Raw genomic sequence first — 14,401 nt, forward strand, 5'->3', positions numbered from 1 at the left:
CGATCGCAATAGCTAATTCGCAGCTATTGCGATTGCAATTTTGCTTCATGAATCTGGCTGTAAGACTTGTGTCTGGAGACTGGATTGTCTAGGACGGGGGGTTCCTGTACTGCGGGGATCCCGAAACTCATAAGCGTCTAGTTATTGGTGAGCGGATTCACTGGTTGGCCCATTTAATTAATCATGCCACATCTCTCCTGTGCAACACATTGACTGCATGCTCATTGCGTGCAGTGTCTGATTCACAGGGTGCGACCCTCGCGGTGGGGTGTACCCGTCCGCCTCGTTCTCCCATATGTGGCTCTGCTGAACGTGCGCCTGTGGGTGTGAAAAGACTGGTTGGTGCAGCCTGTATCATCATGCACCAGACGCGGTGCCTCTTTTCCAGGAAGGTATGGAATCGCATCTCTTCGCTGTGTCTGACCGGAATTGCCTGGTGCAATGCGTCTCAACGTGCACTGGTCAAATCTGAAGTGCCTTGTGTGACTCATACCAACTCGCACCAGATGCTATACCAAGAGTGGATGGGCACGACCCGGATCATTGTGTACTGATCTGGCGCCTCATCCTATCGAGAGGCTACCCTGTGTTACTCCCCATTCATCGGTTGTTCCCTTGTTGACCCTCATCACGGAGGTCCAACTGCCCTCTCTACAGCTGGCCCCTCACAAAGACATCTTGGCACCGGGTAATAGCGAGAGAGATTGACTGGGTTGAAGGAACGCTTCCAAGACAGTTCGGATGTGAATCAAGAGACTTTCTGACTCCTTTATGTTTTGAGACCTGTGGGTGAACTTCCATACTGGCTGCTAACCTACCCTTGTTCACGTCTACCTCCTAATTAAAACTGCTACATATTCCCACCTGCTTTCCGAGAACCCAATGTAAGGGGCCAATTCTGATGCGGTTTGGAAATCATTCTGACCGAATTGATTTGGGAATAGTTTTCCGACTGACTCGGATCTGAAGAGTACGACCGACCGATTACAATGCATGCGGATCCTTCCAGATACGATTGGGTCAGAGTCCCATCGACTTCAATGAGAGCCTATGTTCGGACCGAATGTATAGGCTTCCATTGAAGAAAGGGGTGGCTGGGGATAATCAGGCACCCAGTGGCGGGCATCCCCTGGTGATTGTCACACTGTGCATGGCTGCTAAGGGGGGGGGGGAACGTATGGGTACCCCCACGGGCCAGATTGGGAAGGCTCCAGTTGCAGGGGGGCCTGCTATGGTCCCCCAAAGTCTGATTCCGACTGCCGATTTCAGTCAGTCGGCACGATTCGGAAAGGCTGTCCGAATCCCAGCATCGTAAACGGTCGTTCAGAAACGTGGCCAGTAGAGACGTACGAGTCTGCTCTGTACGGCTCGGTCATTCCAAATGCCGTTGGGTTCAGATTAGGATATTCCTTTCTCCTAACTTGCATCGAAATGGGTCGGAAACCTTTCAGATTCGGTCAGAAGGACACGTTCCCAATCCGATTCGGACGGAGCAAAGGCCGTTAGGAGGCCTTCCAAATGGCATCAGAATCGGCACCTAAGCGTGATTGTGCGACCCAGTATCTGGGAGGCGGGGTTGGTTATCTTCCATCTAGGGGTATAGGACAATTGGGGTGAACTAGAGGTTGGAGGGAGGCTTGGGCCACTGAGCCTGCAGAGGATGAACCATTGACCTGCTGGTTACCAATGGCACCGCATTAGGGTGCTGAGTGCATATATGTGTATGTAAGAGCGTGCCATACAGACTGACTGATACCTGTTGCCCGAGAAGCGTGGGGAGTGTGTGTGTGTGAATGGAAGAGATTGTGTGCGGCCCCCCTGTGATTCACAACACTGGCCAGTGGTGCTGCTTTATGCGTTGATTGTTTGCCAAAAGCACAATACATTTGACATTGGGTTTTCCTGCGTGGCCCTAGTCCCCGGTGCTGCTAAAAAGTGTTCTATTTTCATGTATTTGGATAGTTTTGTTATCTCAATTGGAAGTGGGGGTGGAATTAGGAATTGTCCACAATGTGCATACTATTGATATCATAACAATACGACTGGGCTTAGTACTGCCAGTAATATTTCCCAATGTGTTTTATGCCCAAAAAGTATATGTTATGGGGATTGAATATGTGTGTTGGATATAAGCACTTTTACATACATCCTGCATGAAGTTTCTTTTGGGACACTTGGTGTGTTTATCGTGAGTGACTGCTATGCCTTTGCTTTACACATTGCCTCTGTAGTAAGCCTGATTGCTCAGAGCCAAGCTAACCAAGGATGAGCACAGGTTATACAGTGAGTGTAATCACCTGCCCTTGACGGTAGAGGTTGTTCTGCCTGGCTGGGGGCATCCATTCAGCCTGCCAGACACTGCCCGTTCCAACAGAAGTGCATCGTCACATCAAATTTCGGCGCAAGGACACATTCAAACAAAAGCAACTTGAACAACAGTAGCAATTTTTGAAATATCCCATCTCCTGAGCATTGTTTTGTACCCTTGCAGTAATATTATCTGTAGGTCAACTGACTCCATTTTGTCCATAACATATTTTATTTACTTTGAAGCACGATTTGAGGGTTATATTACTTTGTTACTTTACTCTAACAATCTATTCCCTTACGAACTACATATGGCAAAGTTATACCTACAATGTTAGTTGATTTAGAGTCTAGCAGTAATATCCCACTATCGGAGGCAGTACAGTCTACAGTTGTCCCCCCACCTCCCCAACCCCCACTGAATCACAGAATTCATAAGAGACATGTTTTACCTTTTCTCCTGTGGCCAAAGACTTCTATGAAATAAAAACTAAATATTCTTCTGAGGCCTCCTGTTGGAACAGTAATGCCTCCCTGCATTGTAAAGGGCGCATACCCTTGGCCTGAGAGATTCAATTGCATGTGAATCTGGTTTCATGACTTTATTTTGACCTCAGCGCGCACTGTGTGCACACAGTAGGCCTAGGTCCGAACTTGGCATTGAATCTTACAGCCTGGCTCTGAAGTCATGGAGAAGTGCCAAAAGGGTACCCTTAACTGGGCATGAGACTTAATGTCTGTGACAATGGCATTGTACAATGAGTGGTAGTGGCAGTGTCCCATGTATTTTACTGATCAGTAACCGAACAGGCCTTATTAACAGTTTAGAGGTATGTATGCAGTAACGTTCCACTTGTGTCATAACCAGACGCTGCACTGACATCCCTGTGTGAATATCGAGTGAGCATGCGTGAATGGGGCAAGCATGCATAGTAGTGGGAGGACGTCTTCCTGAGAACTGTTACTTGACTAATGGTGGTGGAATGGGGTAAGTCAGCTGAGACAGTTGCTTGTGAGAGAGAAGTTTCTGGGGAGAGTCTGGGTCCTTTGTTTTCCTGTGAGTGGCCCATCCTAGAAAATTGATAAGAGCCTGGCGCAGAGCTTGAAAATTATTTTGCTGATGTTTTGGGTGTTCCTGCTTGGAGCCTGCATTGCTAATAACTCCTGAGAGAAGCCATCGTCTTCCAAAAAAACAATGTCTGCACTACAGAGGAAATATTAAATATATAAAGAAAGAAACCAGTCCAAACTGCTTTCTAAACCGAGACAGAAAGGTCACCTACATTGCAACTGGCATGAACTCCTGCCGTGAGTAACAGACTTCTTGTGAAACTTGACCCACGTTTTTGTTTGGCACTGGAGTCATGCTCATTTAGTGCTTGCTCAGAAGCCTGGGCCTCTCCCTGGTAGTGCGATGTACAGAACCTGTTCTATGAACTGAATGGGCTCACTAGGCATGTCTTCACAAATGGGTATACAATATGGTTAGCCCCTATAGTTGCCACCCCATTATGTGTTGGCCGCTGTCCTGTTCCGTGTTAGAAAAGGTCATATTAGACTACTGTCCGAGCCCTGGGTAAGCCTCATAAAGTGGTGGTGGCAGCATACCAGGTTTTTGTGAATTACCAGTTTGACCAGATCTTTTTCCCTGTGTCAAGGAGAGTGATGTCTACTGCCCCCTCTTGTGTAAAGTGCCACTATTATGTGAACCTCCTATCTTTGAACTGATATTCCATTTTCATGTCGAGTGCCTGTTTGTGCAGTGAGTGTGTGACACATGTTTGGTAGTAGGACTCTGTGTGTGCTGAGAGTTTGTTTTGAAGCCAGTGGAATGTAGCCTGGTACACAATAGAAGGTGGATACAGCATCTCCAGGCGTGTTTTGACTGCATGTCACGTGGAGACCCAGAGACTGAATTAGAGGAGGATGGAGACAGGACTCTGCTTAGAAATTCAGTAATAGAAAATAGATGCTGATTTAATTCTTCCTGATTACTGACATTTGGTAACTGGTTGGGTTAGCAGTGGCACTGCTGCATTTAGAATGCGATACACTTTCTAGGCAGGACCTGTCCTTTGCCTGTCCCCGATCGCTGTTTTAGGAAAGCTGATGACAGCCAGGGGCAGAGATCTCGCACTTCATTGTGCCATTGTTTGGGCTACTTCTGTTTGGGACCAGATTCATTGCTACATGCTGCGAGAGCCAGCACTAAGCATAGAGGCCATGTTTGAGGAACATCCAGAAAATTACACTTAAAAATTTGAAAGATAACCACCTCAAACCAGTTCTGAAACTTCAGACTAACGATCTGCATCCCCTGTCTGGAAAATGTGTTTAAAAGTGGCATCCAGACCCCTCCTCTTTTTTCCATGTCAAAGTTCCTAATGACCAAGGAAGGGAATTAGCTGTGAAACAAACTCTGTTATCTGCATGACAGCCAGTCTCCTAAAAGTGAGGGGATATTACCTTAAGTTTGCACTTTCTGTTAGAGAAGCTGATGGTGTGCCTAGAGCAAATGTCTTCAAACTATTGGTGTGCCCTCCCCGACGGTCCTAGGCCGTGTTCCCAGGGACACACAAATAATTTAGCAAGTACTTGTAAATAAAATGGCCTCAACGCGCAGCCTGGTATATTTGGTGCTTCTAGGCTGTCTTCACTTATGTTCAGAGCCAGTGAAATGCAAGCCCTTACTGGCAAATAACCATATCTGAATTTGAAAGGAACAAGTTTGGTCTTAAAAAACACCACACCTCATTATGAAAGTGCCCACATCCTTGTATTACACTGGCATGTAAGATCCCAAAGACATTTGGACCAAGAACAGAATGTAATACGTTCCTTTGCCTTGCTGTTCTTGAGATATTTGAACAGTGGCTCTTTTGCCCGATAAAGTATGAATTCCTTTCCATAGTGCTTTGTGCTTGTCAGCCTCTCTTCGAACAGAAATGTGTATGAGTCTAGAGGAGATTCTACGAAGTCTGTGATAACCTCTTCTGGCAAAGTTCAATACCTACTGATTGGATATGTGATATGTTTTTCTATCAAGCATGGAAAAAGTCCTGGATTATTCTACCCACTGTTGTTGAATAAGGAAGGTTAACTGTAATGATTTCTGCTTGAAAGAACCAGCCTAGTTAGTTGAATCACTCTTTGCCACAGCTTCTTGGGTTGAAACTTCTTCCTTTGATTAAGTCCTTGCATCATTCTTTTAAGATCCATATAAACAACAACCCCACGACTTACCTTTATAAGGTAAGATGCTCTTCCTGTCTTTAAACAACTTCGTAATCATTGCATTGTACCCATCTGATCCCCAAATAACCTCTTTTCATCCAAAGGAATCTTTAGCAGGGCTGATTTCCCTGACACATATTCTTCCTAGTCTATCATATAGACATTTCTTCTTGCTAACACTTCAAACCCTGCTGCCATTACAGTAGGTTCCAGCAAATCCGAGGATATATTGGCTATAAACTTGGCGTCCTGCTCCATCAATATCAAGAAGTTAGCACTGTCTGTGCCCTCTTGGATTAAGACTGCCAGCATTTCAAAGTCCTTCACCAGGGATTGTCCTGCACATGCTGAGTAAGTATCAGCTTTAATAGAGAAATTAGTTGCTGAAAATTACTTCTTCAGTGTGTTATCTTCCATCTTGTCTGTTGCATTTGTTGGAGAACAGTTCTCAGGGTTAAGGGAGGTTTGGCCAATCAAAATTCCTTTCAGCCAGAACAGCACCTACTTTCAAATTATGCGGAAGACTATCCTCCGATTCTTCCAGTGGATATTTTTTCTGTAAAAATCTTGAAACATTGGCACAGACTACCTTTTTCCATTCCTCAAATATCACTGCTTAATCTTCTTGGGTAAAGGCATGTTAAAAGAGGCTGCTTATCGTATTGCTGAAAATACCTTTTGCATTTTCAGAAGAGGCAAACCGAGGGAACTCCAGATTGTCACTGATTTGCCACAGAACTTCAGGCCCCTACTCCCTCCTAATGTATTTGCCTGGAAAAAAGTTACTGGTGGTCTCCGCATCCGACGCTGATGAATAAGCTGGAGAACTCATACCACCAGCCTTTGATAGTTTTGCTCGCTTTAGCCTTGTGCTTGAACTTTGCTCCTAGTTCCTTGGAAACTGCAGCCTCAATCATTTCCTACACCTCTGAAGCTTTCATCAGAGAAGGCATACCTGGAGATGTAGTAGCGGATGCTAGAGACTTGCTTTTCTTAGCAGGAATTGACTCCTCCTCTGAGAAAGAGGAGGAACCATGTTTCCTCTTAGAGTTTATCTGTCCTTCCATTGTCAAACAAACAATGTGATGCAAACTTTCAACCCTGCACAATTCAAACCAGTTGGCTTTGCCCAACTCTGACATAGTTAAAACGTATAGATTAAAGTAGTGGATACTCAATGGTGACTTACATGCACCAAAATCAGTGGCTTGCTTCTCACTCTGAACATGTGCTGACCCTCTGCGTGCTGATCCTGCTAATACTGACCCAGAAAAGCAGCCCCAGCAACAAAGAGACTGTCAACTGTATGGCAACTGCTCCTACAGGCAACACCCAAGCAGACCACTCCACAGCCCTCCTGCAAAGTGTGCACTGTCCTCTGGCAAGTAGGCCTACCCCTCAGTGTCCAACCTTTCCCCTGCAACACATACAAGTTGCCTTATGCCAAGAGCCACACTTAATCCAGAAGCAACCCGCAGCTCTGCACAGAGCCATACTTGGTGAGTTTGGGAAGACATAATAGAAACTGGATGGGGGGCTTTTATTTCAATAGGTAGGTGGTGATTGGTGTCTGGGGATCCAGGACTGCCTCATGATTATATGAATTTCATTTATTGATGTATGTACTTTTGTAAATAGGAAATCTCAATCTTAAAGTCTTTTCTTATATTCTTTATTGCATGTACAGGGAATTATGCTCTAAATAGAGTACTGTAATTGTGCATACTGAGGTTTGCTTGGGAAGATTTATTTTTCCAGACAACTTGACAAAAGGATGTAATCCTACCATATATTTCCAAGCATGAAATACTTGATATTACATCTTAAAAATAATTTGGGGGTGATGTTGTAGTCGAAATTGTGTTTGAGAATGAAACTGGAATTGTGTAGCATACACATACAAATATAATTTGTTTTTCTCAATTAAGTGTCCTGTTTATAGAATAAAAAACATGTATTTGACCAGGTATTTGTGGTTTAATTGAAAAGTCAAATTTTTATTTTTATGCCTAAAGGAGGAGCCATTGCAACCGCCTGCACAGCCCACACCTGCCATTGTTTGCCCAACATCATTACAGGTTCCCAATGTGCTGCTGACAAGCTCTGATTCAAGTGTTATCATTCAGCACGCAACCCCGTCACCAACGTCAAGCACTGTTATCACCCAAGCTCCACCTTCAAATAGGACAATTGTGTGAGTAATGAAGAATGAATCAGGACATCTTACACATATTAATCAAAAATGCCAATTGTTTTTGTCAGTGCAAAAAGTTATTAACCAATTTAATCTGTGACGAGTTAAGAAGGCGTTCTGTTATTTTTAAGTAGTGAAATAGATGATAATGGCTGCTCTCCCATGTGTACTCCCCCTTTCCTATTTGCTACAACACGGTCATCTCCACTTATTGCCCAAATATGTTGATTTCTTTGATAACTTGTTTGCTCTGCGTGTTTGGAGCATTGTTTTTTTTAAATACATTTTTATTTCTGATTTTTCCTCCGCAATTTCATTCCTTTGCCTGACTAGGTTTTTGTTCAGTATTGGTATTTAACATTAACATTTGAACAGAATGACCAGGCTTACAGTGACTTAAGAGAAATTTCAGATGTTAGAAAGGAGTCCTTATATCTGAGGAGCACATTAGGGAAGTACAGTAATTGCAGCCTAAGAAAAGATAATACGGTCAGAAGATATGAATATAATTGCAGATATGCTCCTGCACACCCCATGCTAATTTTACAAAGAAGCTTACTCCTATCACCACCACGCAGCCTAATCAGGACACTAGGTTGCGTATTATGAGTTTAGAATGTGGCAGGGATTCGTTCATAGCTATTTGTGCCACAATGGCTCACTTTTAGAAAAAATTATGATATAACTATGCTACAGGAGACGTGGAAGGTGGTACCCTCTTTTTTAGACAGGTACCAATGGTACAATATTCCGCCATAGGTTCCATTCTGGTCGTGCACCAGGTGGATTGTCAGTATGGCTGCATATAGCCTTGAGTGGTCACGTGGAGGTTTGGGAAACTGCTTGTAGTAGTTTTAAGTGCTCTGTTGAAAAACCTATTTACATTTTTACTTGGTAAACTCTTATAACAGTGACTTTAATAATGTACCTAATCCAATATTGTTAGAATTAACTAACTTTCTTACCTATTTATCTGACATGGTTATTACCCAGGGCCAGGGATTATACCTTTGCCTAGCTGGTGATTTCAACGCACACCTCCCTAATGGTAGAAATTCTTTGGGGAATACACAGGGGGGCTAGACCACAGAAGTTAGGTGTTGGGATCGATAATGGAATCTTACGACCTATTAGATATTATAGTAACTGAAGGGAAAGATGTTATCATTCAACCAACTTATAGAGGTGGAGGGTCTCCCTCCACGATTGATTTTATTTTTATCACCCGGAGCCTCGAACAAATCTTGCTTCTTGGTTCAGTTGTTTAGTCCACCTTTAGTGACCACAATCCACTTGAAGCAATTTTTTTAATGGCTCCAAGGAAAGTTTTCGAGAGGCAGATAGGGGCCTGTGAACTTCAACCCAGAACGTATATTTTAAAACTGGTATGGAGACTACGCGATCCCGCTCGAACATTAGAGAAAATTGTGAAAGAGAACAGGAGATCAGTGGAGATCTGTCTATCAGAAAAGTTTAGTGCTATCAACAGAGTGTGTGCCTTTAACAAACTTTGTTTAGGCATAAAAACTCTCCTCTTAAACCATTATACTGACCTACTAAGGTTGGTTTGATCATGATTGCACAGCAGCTAACCACGAAATAAAGATAGCACTAGGGAAAAAGCCCAGAAACCTAGTATTAATCACTGCTTTGGGGAAACACTATAAGGCTGTGACGGCTAAGCACTGGCAGCAGGTTCTCACAGATCAATGGGAGACACTAGCACAAGCAGCTGATATGAAGGACAGCAAGCACTTCTGGGCCGCAGTTTCTGGCATGAGACGTTAAAATCTGACCGTCTTCCCTATATCTTGCCATATCACTAGTGAATCATGGGAGGACCTTTTCAGCAAGGTTTATGTCTGTCCCCAATAAAGATAATAGAAAGCTAATAGATGTTAGAATTACGGTGGAGGAGGTAGAAGAGGACCGCTCCCAAAGTATGGGCGGTAAAGTTTCGGGGCCTGATGGTGTACCAATTGACTTACTCAAACTCAATACTCCATTTTGATCCCACCTTTTAACCATTGTGTTCAGTAAAGTGCCTCCCATAGGTATTCCGGACTCCTGGCGCACTTCTATTATCGTCCCTATATTTAAGAAAGGCAATCGAGAAGTCTCCAGTTGTTATAGACCAATATCGTTGATCGATGCAACTGTAAATTTCCTGGGGTGTGTTTTTCCTAATAGGATTCAGGAGTGGGCCCAAGCAAAATCAATCTTATATCCCCCCCAGTATGGATTTAGAAGTAAGGTTGGGACAATTGAGGAATGTGCCTAATAATAGGTAAGTACACCTTCGCTAAGCGTGTGCCTTTATACATTGCATTTATGGATTTAAGTGCTGCTTTCAACTGTGTGAATTGATCGCAACTATGGCACATGTTGATGCTTAAGGGTTTGCATGCCTTCTCGCATTTTTCCATAGGGGCATGAGAGCCAGAGTTATTATTATTATTATTGTTATTTTTTAGAAGATTTATAAAGCGTGCAGCTACCCAACAGGATTTTCCAGCGCTGACAGCTGAACAAGAAAGAGAGAGATTCAATTGATATTAGACTTGGTTGAAAAGAAAAGTCTTGAGCTTTTTGCGGAAGGCCAAGAGGGATTGACAGTTCCAGAGTTCTAGCGGGAGAGAGTTCCACAATTTAGGTCCCAGAAAGGAAAACAAACCGCCCCTCATACGGGTCAGTCGTACTCTAGAAACTGAGAAAAGGGAAAGATTGGCAGATCAAAGATTGCGAGAAGGTCGATAGGGCTTGACAAGAGTGAGTGTATATGCCGGGACCAGGCCGTGCAAAGCTCTGAACATGTAGTAGAGAGCCTTAACTTCAAAAAGCTTGCCAACTCTGAGCCAATGGAGTTGAAAAAGTGAAGGGGAGACAGCGGCATGGCAAGGCAACCTAAAAAGCAGGTGGGCAGCTGCGTTCTGGATGCGCTGGAGACGACAAACAGGGGTCTTATCCACACCCAGATACAATACGTTACCCTAATCGAGTCTGGAGATCACCAACGCCTGCAGGACAGTCCTCCGAGCAGCAGGTGGAATTAACCAGAGAATTTTCTTTAACCACTTGAGGACCGCAAAGCAGGCCGATGTGACTCCGGAGACCTGAGCAGCGAAAGAAAGCTTGTTATCGATAAAAAACCCCAGGTTCTTGACCTTAGGAACCGGGGTGGGTAATGGTCCCAGAGATACAGGCCAGTGGTTGGCTTCCTAGAGCTCCGGATTGTTCCCCAGGATGAGCACCTCCGTTTTAGAGCCATTCAGCCTTAAAGCATTGCCGGACATCCACAAGGAGTTGTTATGCAAGCCAAGTTTAAGTACGGAAGGATCAAGGTGTTCAGTAGATGATAAAGAAAATATAATCTGCGTATCATCCGCGTATGAGAAAATAGTCAACCTGGAGAAGAGCAGAAGACTCAGGATCGAACCCTGTGGAACACCTGATGTCAAGGCAACGGGGTTCGATTTTGCGGTGTGGTAGAAGACCGAAAGGAGCAGTCCTCCAAGAAAGAGATCAGCCACTGCAAGGCTTCACCTGCAATGCCAGCGCTCATAAGACGCTCCACCAAAATAGAATGGGAGACCATATCAAAAGTGGCACTCAAATCCAAAAGGATGAGTGCTGCTGTGCCTCCACAATCAAGCTGCTGTCTAAGGTCTTCAGTGACCCCCTGCAGAGTTGATTCGGTAATATGACGGGGACGAAAGCCAGACAGAGACAGATGAAATAGCTTATGTTTCGTCACATGTGCAGAAAGTTGAAAACATTTTGGGGGGAAAGGTGGAGAGAAAAGATATTGGCCTGCATTAGACCAGCAGAGGGGATCTAAACCAGTCTTATTCAACAGGGTAAGCACCAGAGCGTGCTTCCAACTGCGCGGTAGCTGGCCCAGATTTAGTGAGGAATTTAAAAGTTGCACAATCACCTTAAGGGCAGGCTCATCCAGGCATCTAAGCTTGGAAGAAGGGAGAGGATCAAGTGGGGAGCCAGACTTGATGTTTCCAAGGAGATTTCTTAAAGAAATTAAATCGATTGGGAGCCAGGCCTTAACTTGACAGGATTCATCCATTGCAAAATCAAGGGGAACAGTCAGAACTAAGTCAGAGAGTAAAGTAGTGGGAAAGATAAAGTTGACCTTAGAAGAGGAATACAATTCAAGCTCACGATGAATGGACAAAACTTTATTGTGAAAGAACTGTGCAAGTTCATTACAGTTTTGTAGTGAAAGGGAAGGGGATGGCAAAAATGTATTAGATGCAGAACTTTACATAGGGTTTTCTGACAATTTTGAATGGACAATTTTATCCGTGAAGGAGGCACGGGCAGATCTCCAAAGAGCATGGTATGTTTTTTTGTGCCTCCTGATAAGTGGCTTTAGCCTTTGGCACGAAATGCTTTTTCCACAGTCTCTCCAAAGCTTCACATTATGTTTTTTCCAGCTCTAAGGGAGTCCGTAAACCACGGAGCGGGGGAGAGCACTCTATAGTGGGATTTGGTAGAAAGAGGAATAATGGAATCGATAGCCTCATAACCATTGGTCAACAAGTAACTGGTCCGAATCTAGTTGAGATGAAATAGTAGGAGCAGTCTGCAGAAGCAGCTCATTAAGTGCCTTGATATCAAGAAAGGACCAGTTCTGAGTTTTTTTGGCAAAGTGGAGGAGTGAGATAAATGAGCCGAAGAGAACTCGATGAAGAAAGGAATGGCAAGGTGGTCAGACCAGCCTAGCTGAATGGGAGGAGCAGTGGACATAGTGGGAAGATTTGAAAAAATAGGATCCAAAAGGTGACCAGCTGCATGGATAGGAGAGGAATTAATAAGTGAAATATTAGGGGTCAACAGTTCACCCAAAAGAGTTTGAGCAGGTTTATTACAAGGATCGTCAAAATGAAAAATCAATCCCCAAGCACAGAAAAATTTGCTGCACAAAGAACGAGAGGGCAAGTGATTCGGTCAACAAGGAGCTCCAGTTGTTAGGCGGACCAGGGGGGCGGTAAGGAGGGCACCAGATAGGCAGACGGGGGGGGGGGGGCGGTAATGAGGGCACCAGAAAAGGTAAAATTGGCGGAAGGTGGGATGGAGAAAAGTAGGGCTTCACAGTTTGGGATCGTGAGTGCCTCAATTTTGCAGTTATAATTTTTTTTTTTTAAATAGCACTTATCCACCAGTTTTCAGAGGTCTATTTATACCTAATAGAGCAAAATTCTGTGGTAGTGTCGCAATCACATCAGGTATAGGCCCATCGTGGAGCCAGGTCTCGGTTAAAAAAAAACGCATCTGGATCCATATCGACTAGGAAGTGAAATAGGTGCAGCTGGTGTTTGGGAAGGGAGCGACATTTTAGACTAAAACAGCGAAAAACCTTGGCTGGATTTAAGCCAGAATTGTCAACTCTGGAAATGTGGGGAGTTTCTCCTCCAAGAGAAGGGTGGGGGCCGGGCTGGAAATATGTGGGGAAGATATTATCAAATAGACAATGAGAGCAAAACCTGGCGCTGTCATCATGGGCAAGAACCTGACCAACATAATTCAGGGTACGGTTGAAACTCCTAAGATCTTGCATGGAGTAAATGAGTCGAGGCTGCAAGCAAGTGCGAGCATGGGTTCTGGCCCCGGCCGGGTGCGGACGGGCGCAGGCCAGCTTGCCTTAGGCGCACCTTTGGCGATCTCGCTGCGCGCCCGCCATGGCATGGGTTTAAATGAGAAAAAAACAGAAATGCCTGAGGACGCGTGCTTGGCTTGTTAGGAAACGATCTCCACGCAAATGGCACACAGCTGCGGCGGAACAGGGCAAAACCAGAAAGGAAATACGTTTCCTCAGCCAGCCAAGGTAAGAACCCCCAGTAGTTAGCCACAAAATTAAAAGTTAAATGTTAAAAGGTCGTGAAATCAATTATTTATTCAATTAGATAGCGTATAATAACTGCACAACTGACCTCTCTTGGTCCGCTGCGTGCCTCCACGGAATGGGTTTAAATGAGTAAAACCCAGAAATGCTGTAGGACGCATGCTTGGCTTGTTAGGAAACCCCGTCTATGCAAACGGCACACATCCAGGGCAAAACCAGAAAGGAATAAAGATTCCCCAGTGAGCCAAGGTAAGAGCCCCCCAGTAGTTAGCCACAAGTTAGAAAAAACGACAATAGGAATTAAGGGCATTGAGATTAGCAGGGGAATTCGACATGGGTGTGTTAGCCCTACTCCTGTTCATACTATACATCAATGATCTCCACCCAGCTTTAGCTCTCATAACCAGTGCTGTTCCAGTTGTTAAAGGAAAATCCCTACCTACACTCGTATATGCGGATGACTCAGTTCAAATGTCGCGGAACCCCAAGGCATTGCGTCTTTAAGTTTCAGCATTTATTGATTTAATGTTTAATCTAGATCGCCGTACTAATTTTGCAAAATATCATATTATGGCGTGCTGGCCACACTGCATTCAATTGTCTACCATGGAGGTAGAAAATATCTCCCTAACAAGGGTTAAGAGTTTCCCAAACGTAGGAGTCATATTTTCAGCCTACAGAGCTTGATCACCTAATATTGCACATCTTAGCATGTTATTTTCAAAGGCAATGTGTTCACTATTCTCCCTTCCTCAACCTCGTGGTAGGCCAGTTGAAAGCTATGCTGCAAATCTATAAATCCCAATGTG

The 14,401-nt window shown here is 44.3% G+C and overlaps 1 protein-coding gene across 2 annotated transcripts in view; it reads left to right on the top strand.

Annotated features, from left to right (window-relative positions):
- ATF2 (activating transcription factor 2) overlaps window positions 1–14,401 on the top strand; it is a 412,263-nt gene that overhangs the window by 141,008 nt on the left and 256,854 nt on the right. For both annotated transcript variants that reach the window (XM_078681532.1, XM_078681531.1), the window contains one exon: window positions 7,557–7,735. In XM_078681532.1, the coding sequence (XP_078537658.1) occupies window positions 7,557–7,735 (179 nt within the window). The remainder of the gene's footprint in view (window positions 1–7,556; window positions 7,736–14,401) is intronic.

The sequence above is a fragment of the Lissotriton helveticus genome, chromosome 3_1, assembly GCF_964261635.1.
Source record: "Lissotriton helveticus chromosome 3_1, aLisHel1.1, whole genome shotgun sequence".
Lineage (NCBI taxonomy): Eukaryota > Metazoa > Chordata > Amphibia > Caudata > Salamandridae > Lissotriton > Lissotriton helveticus.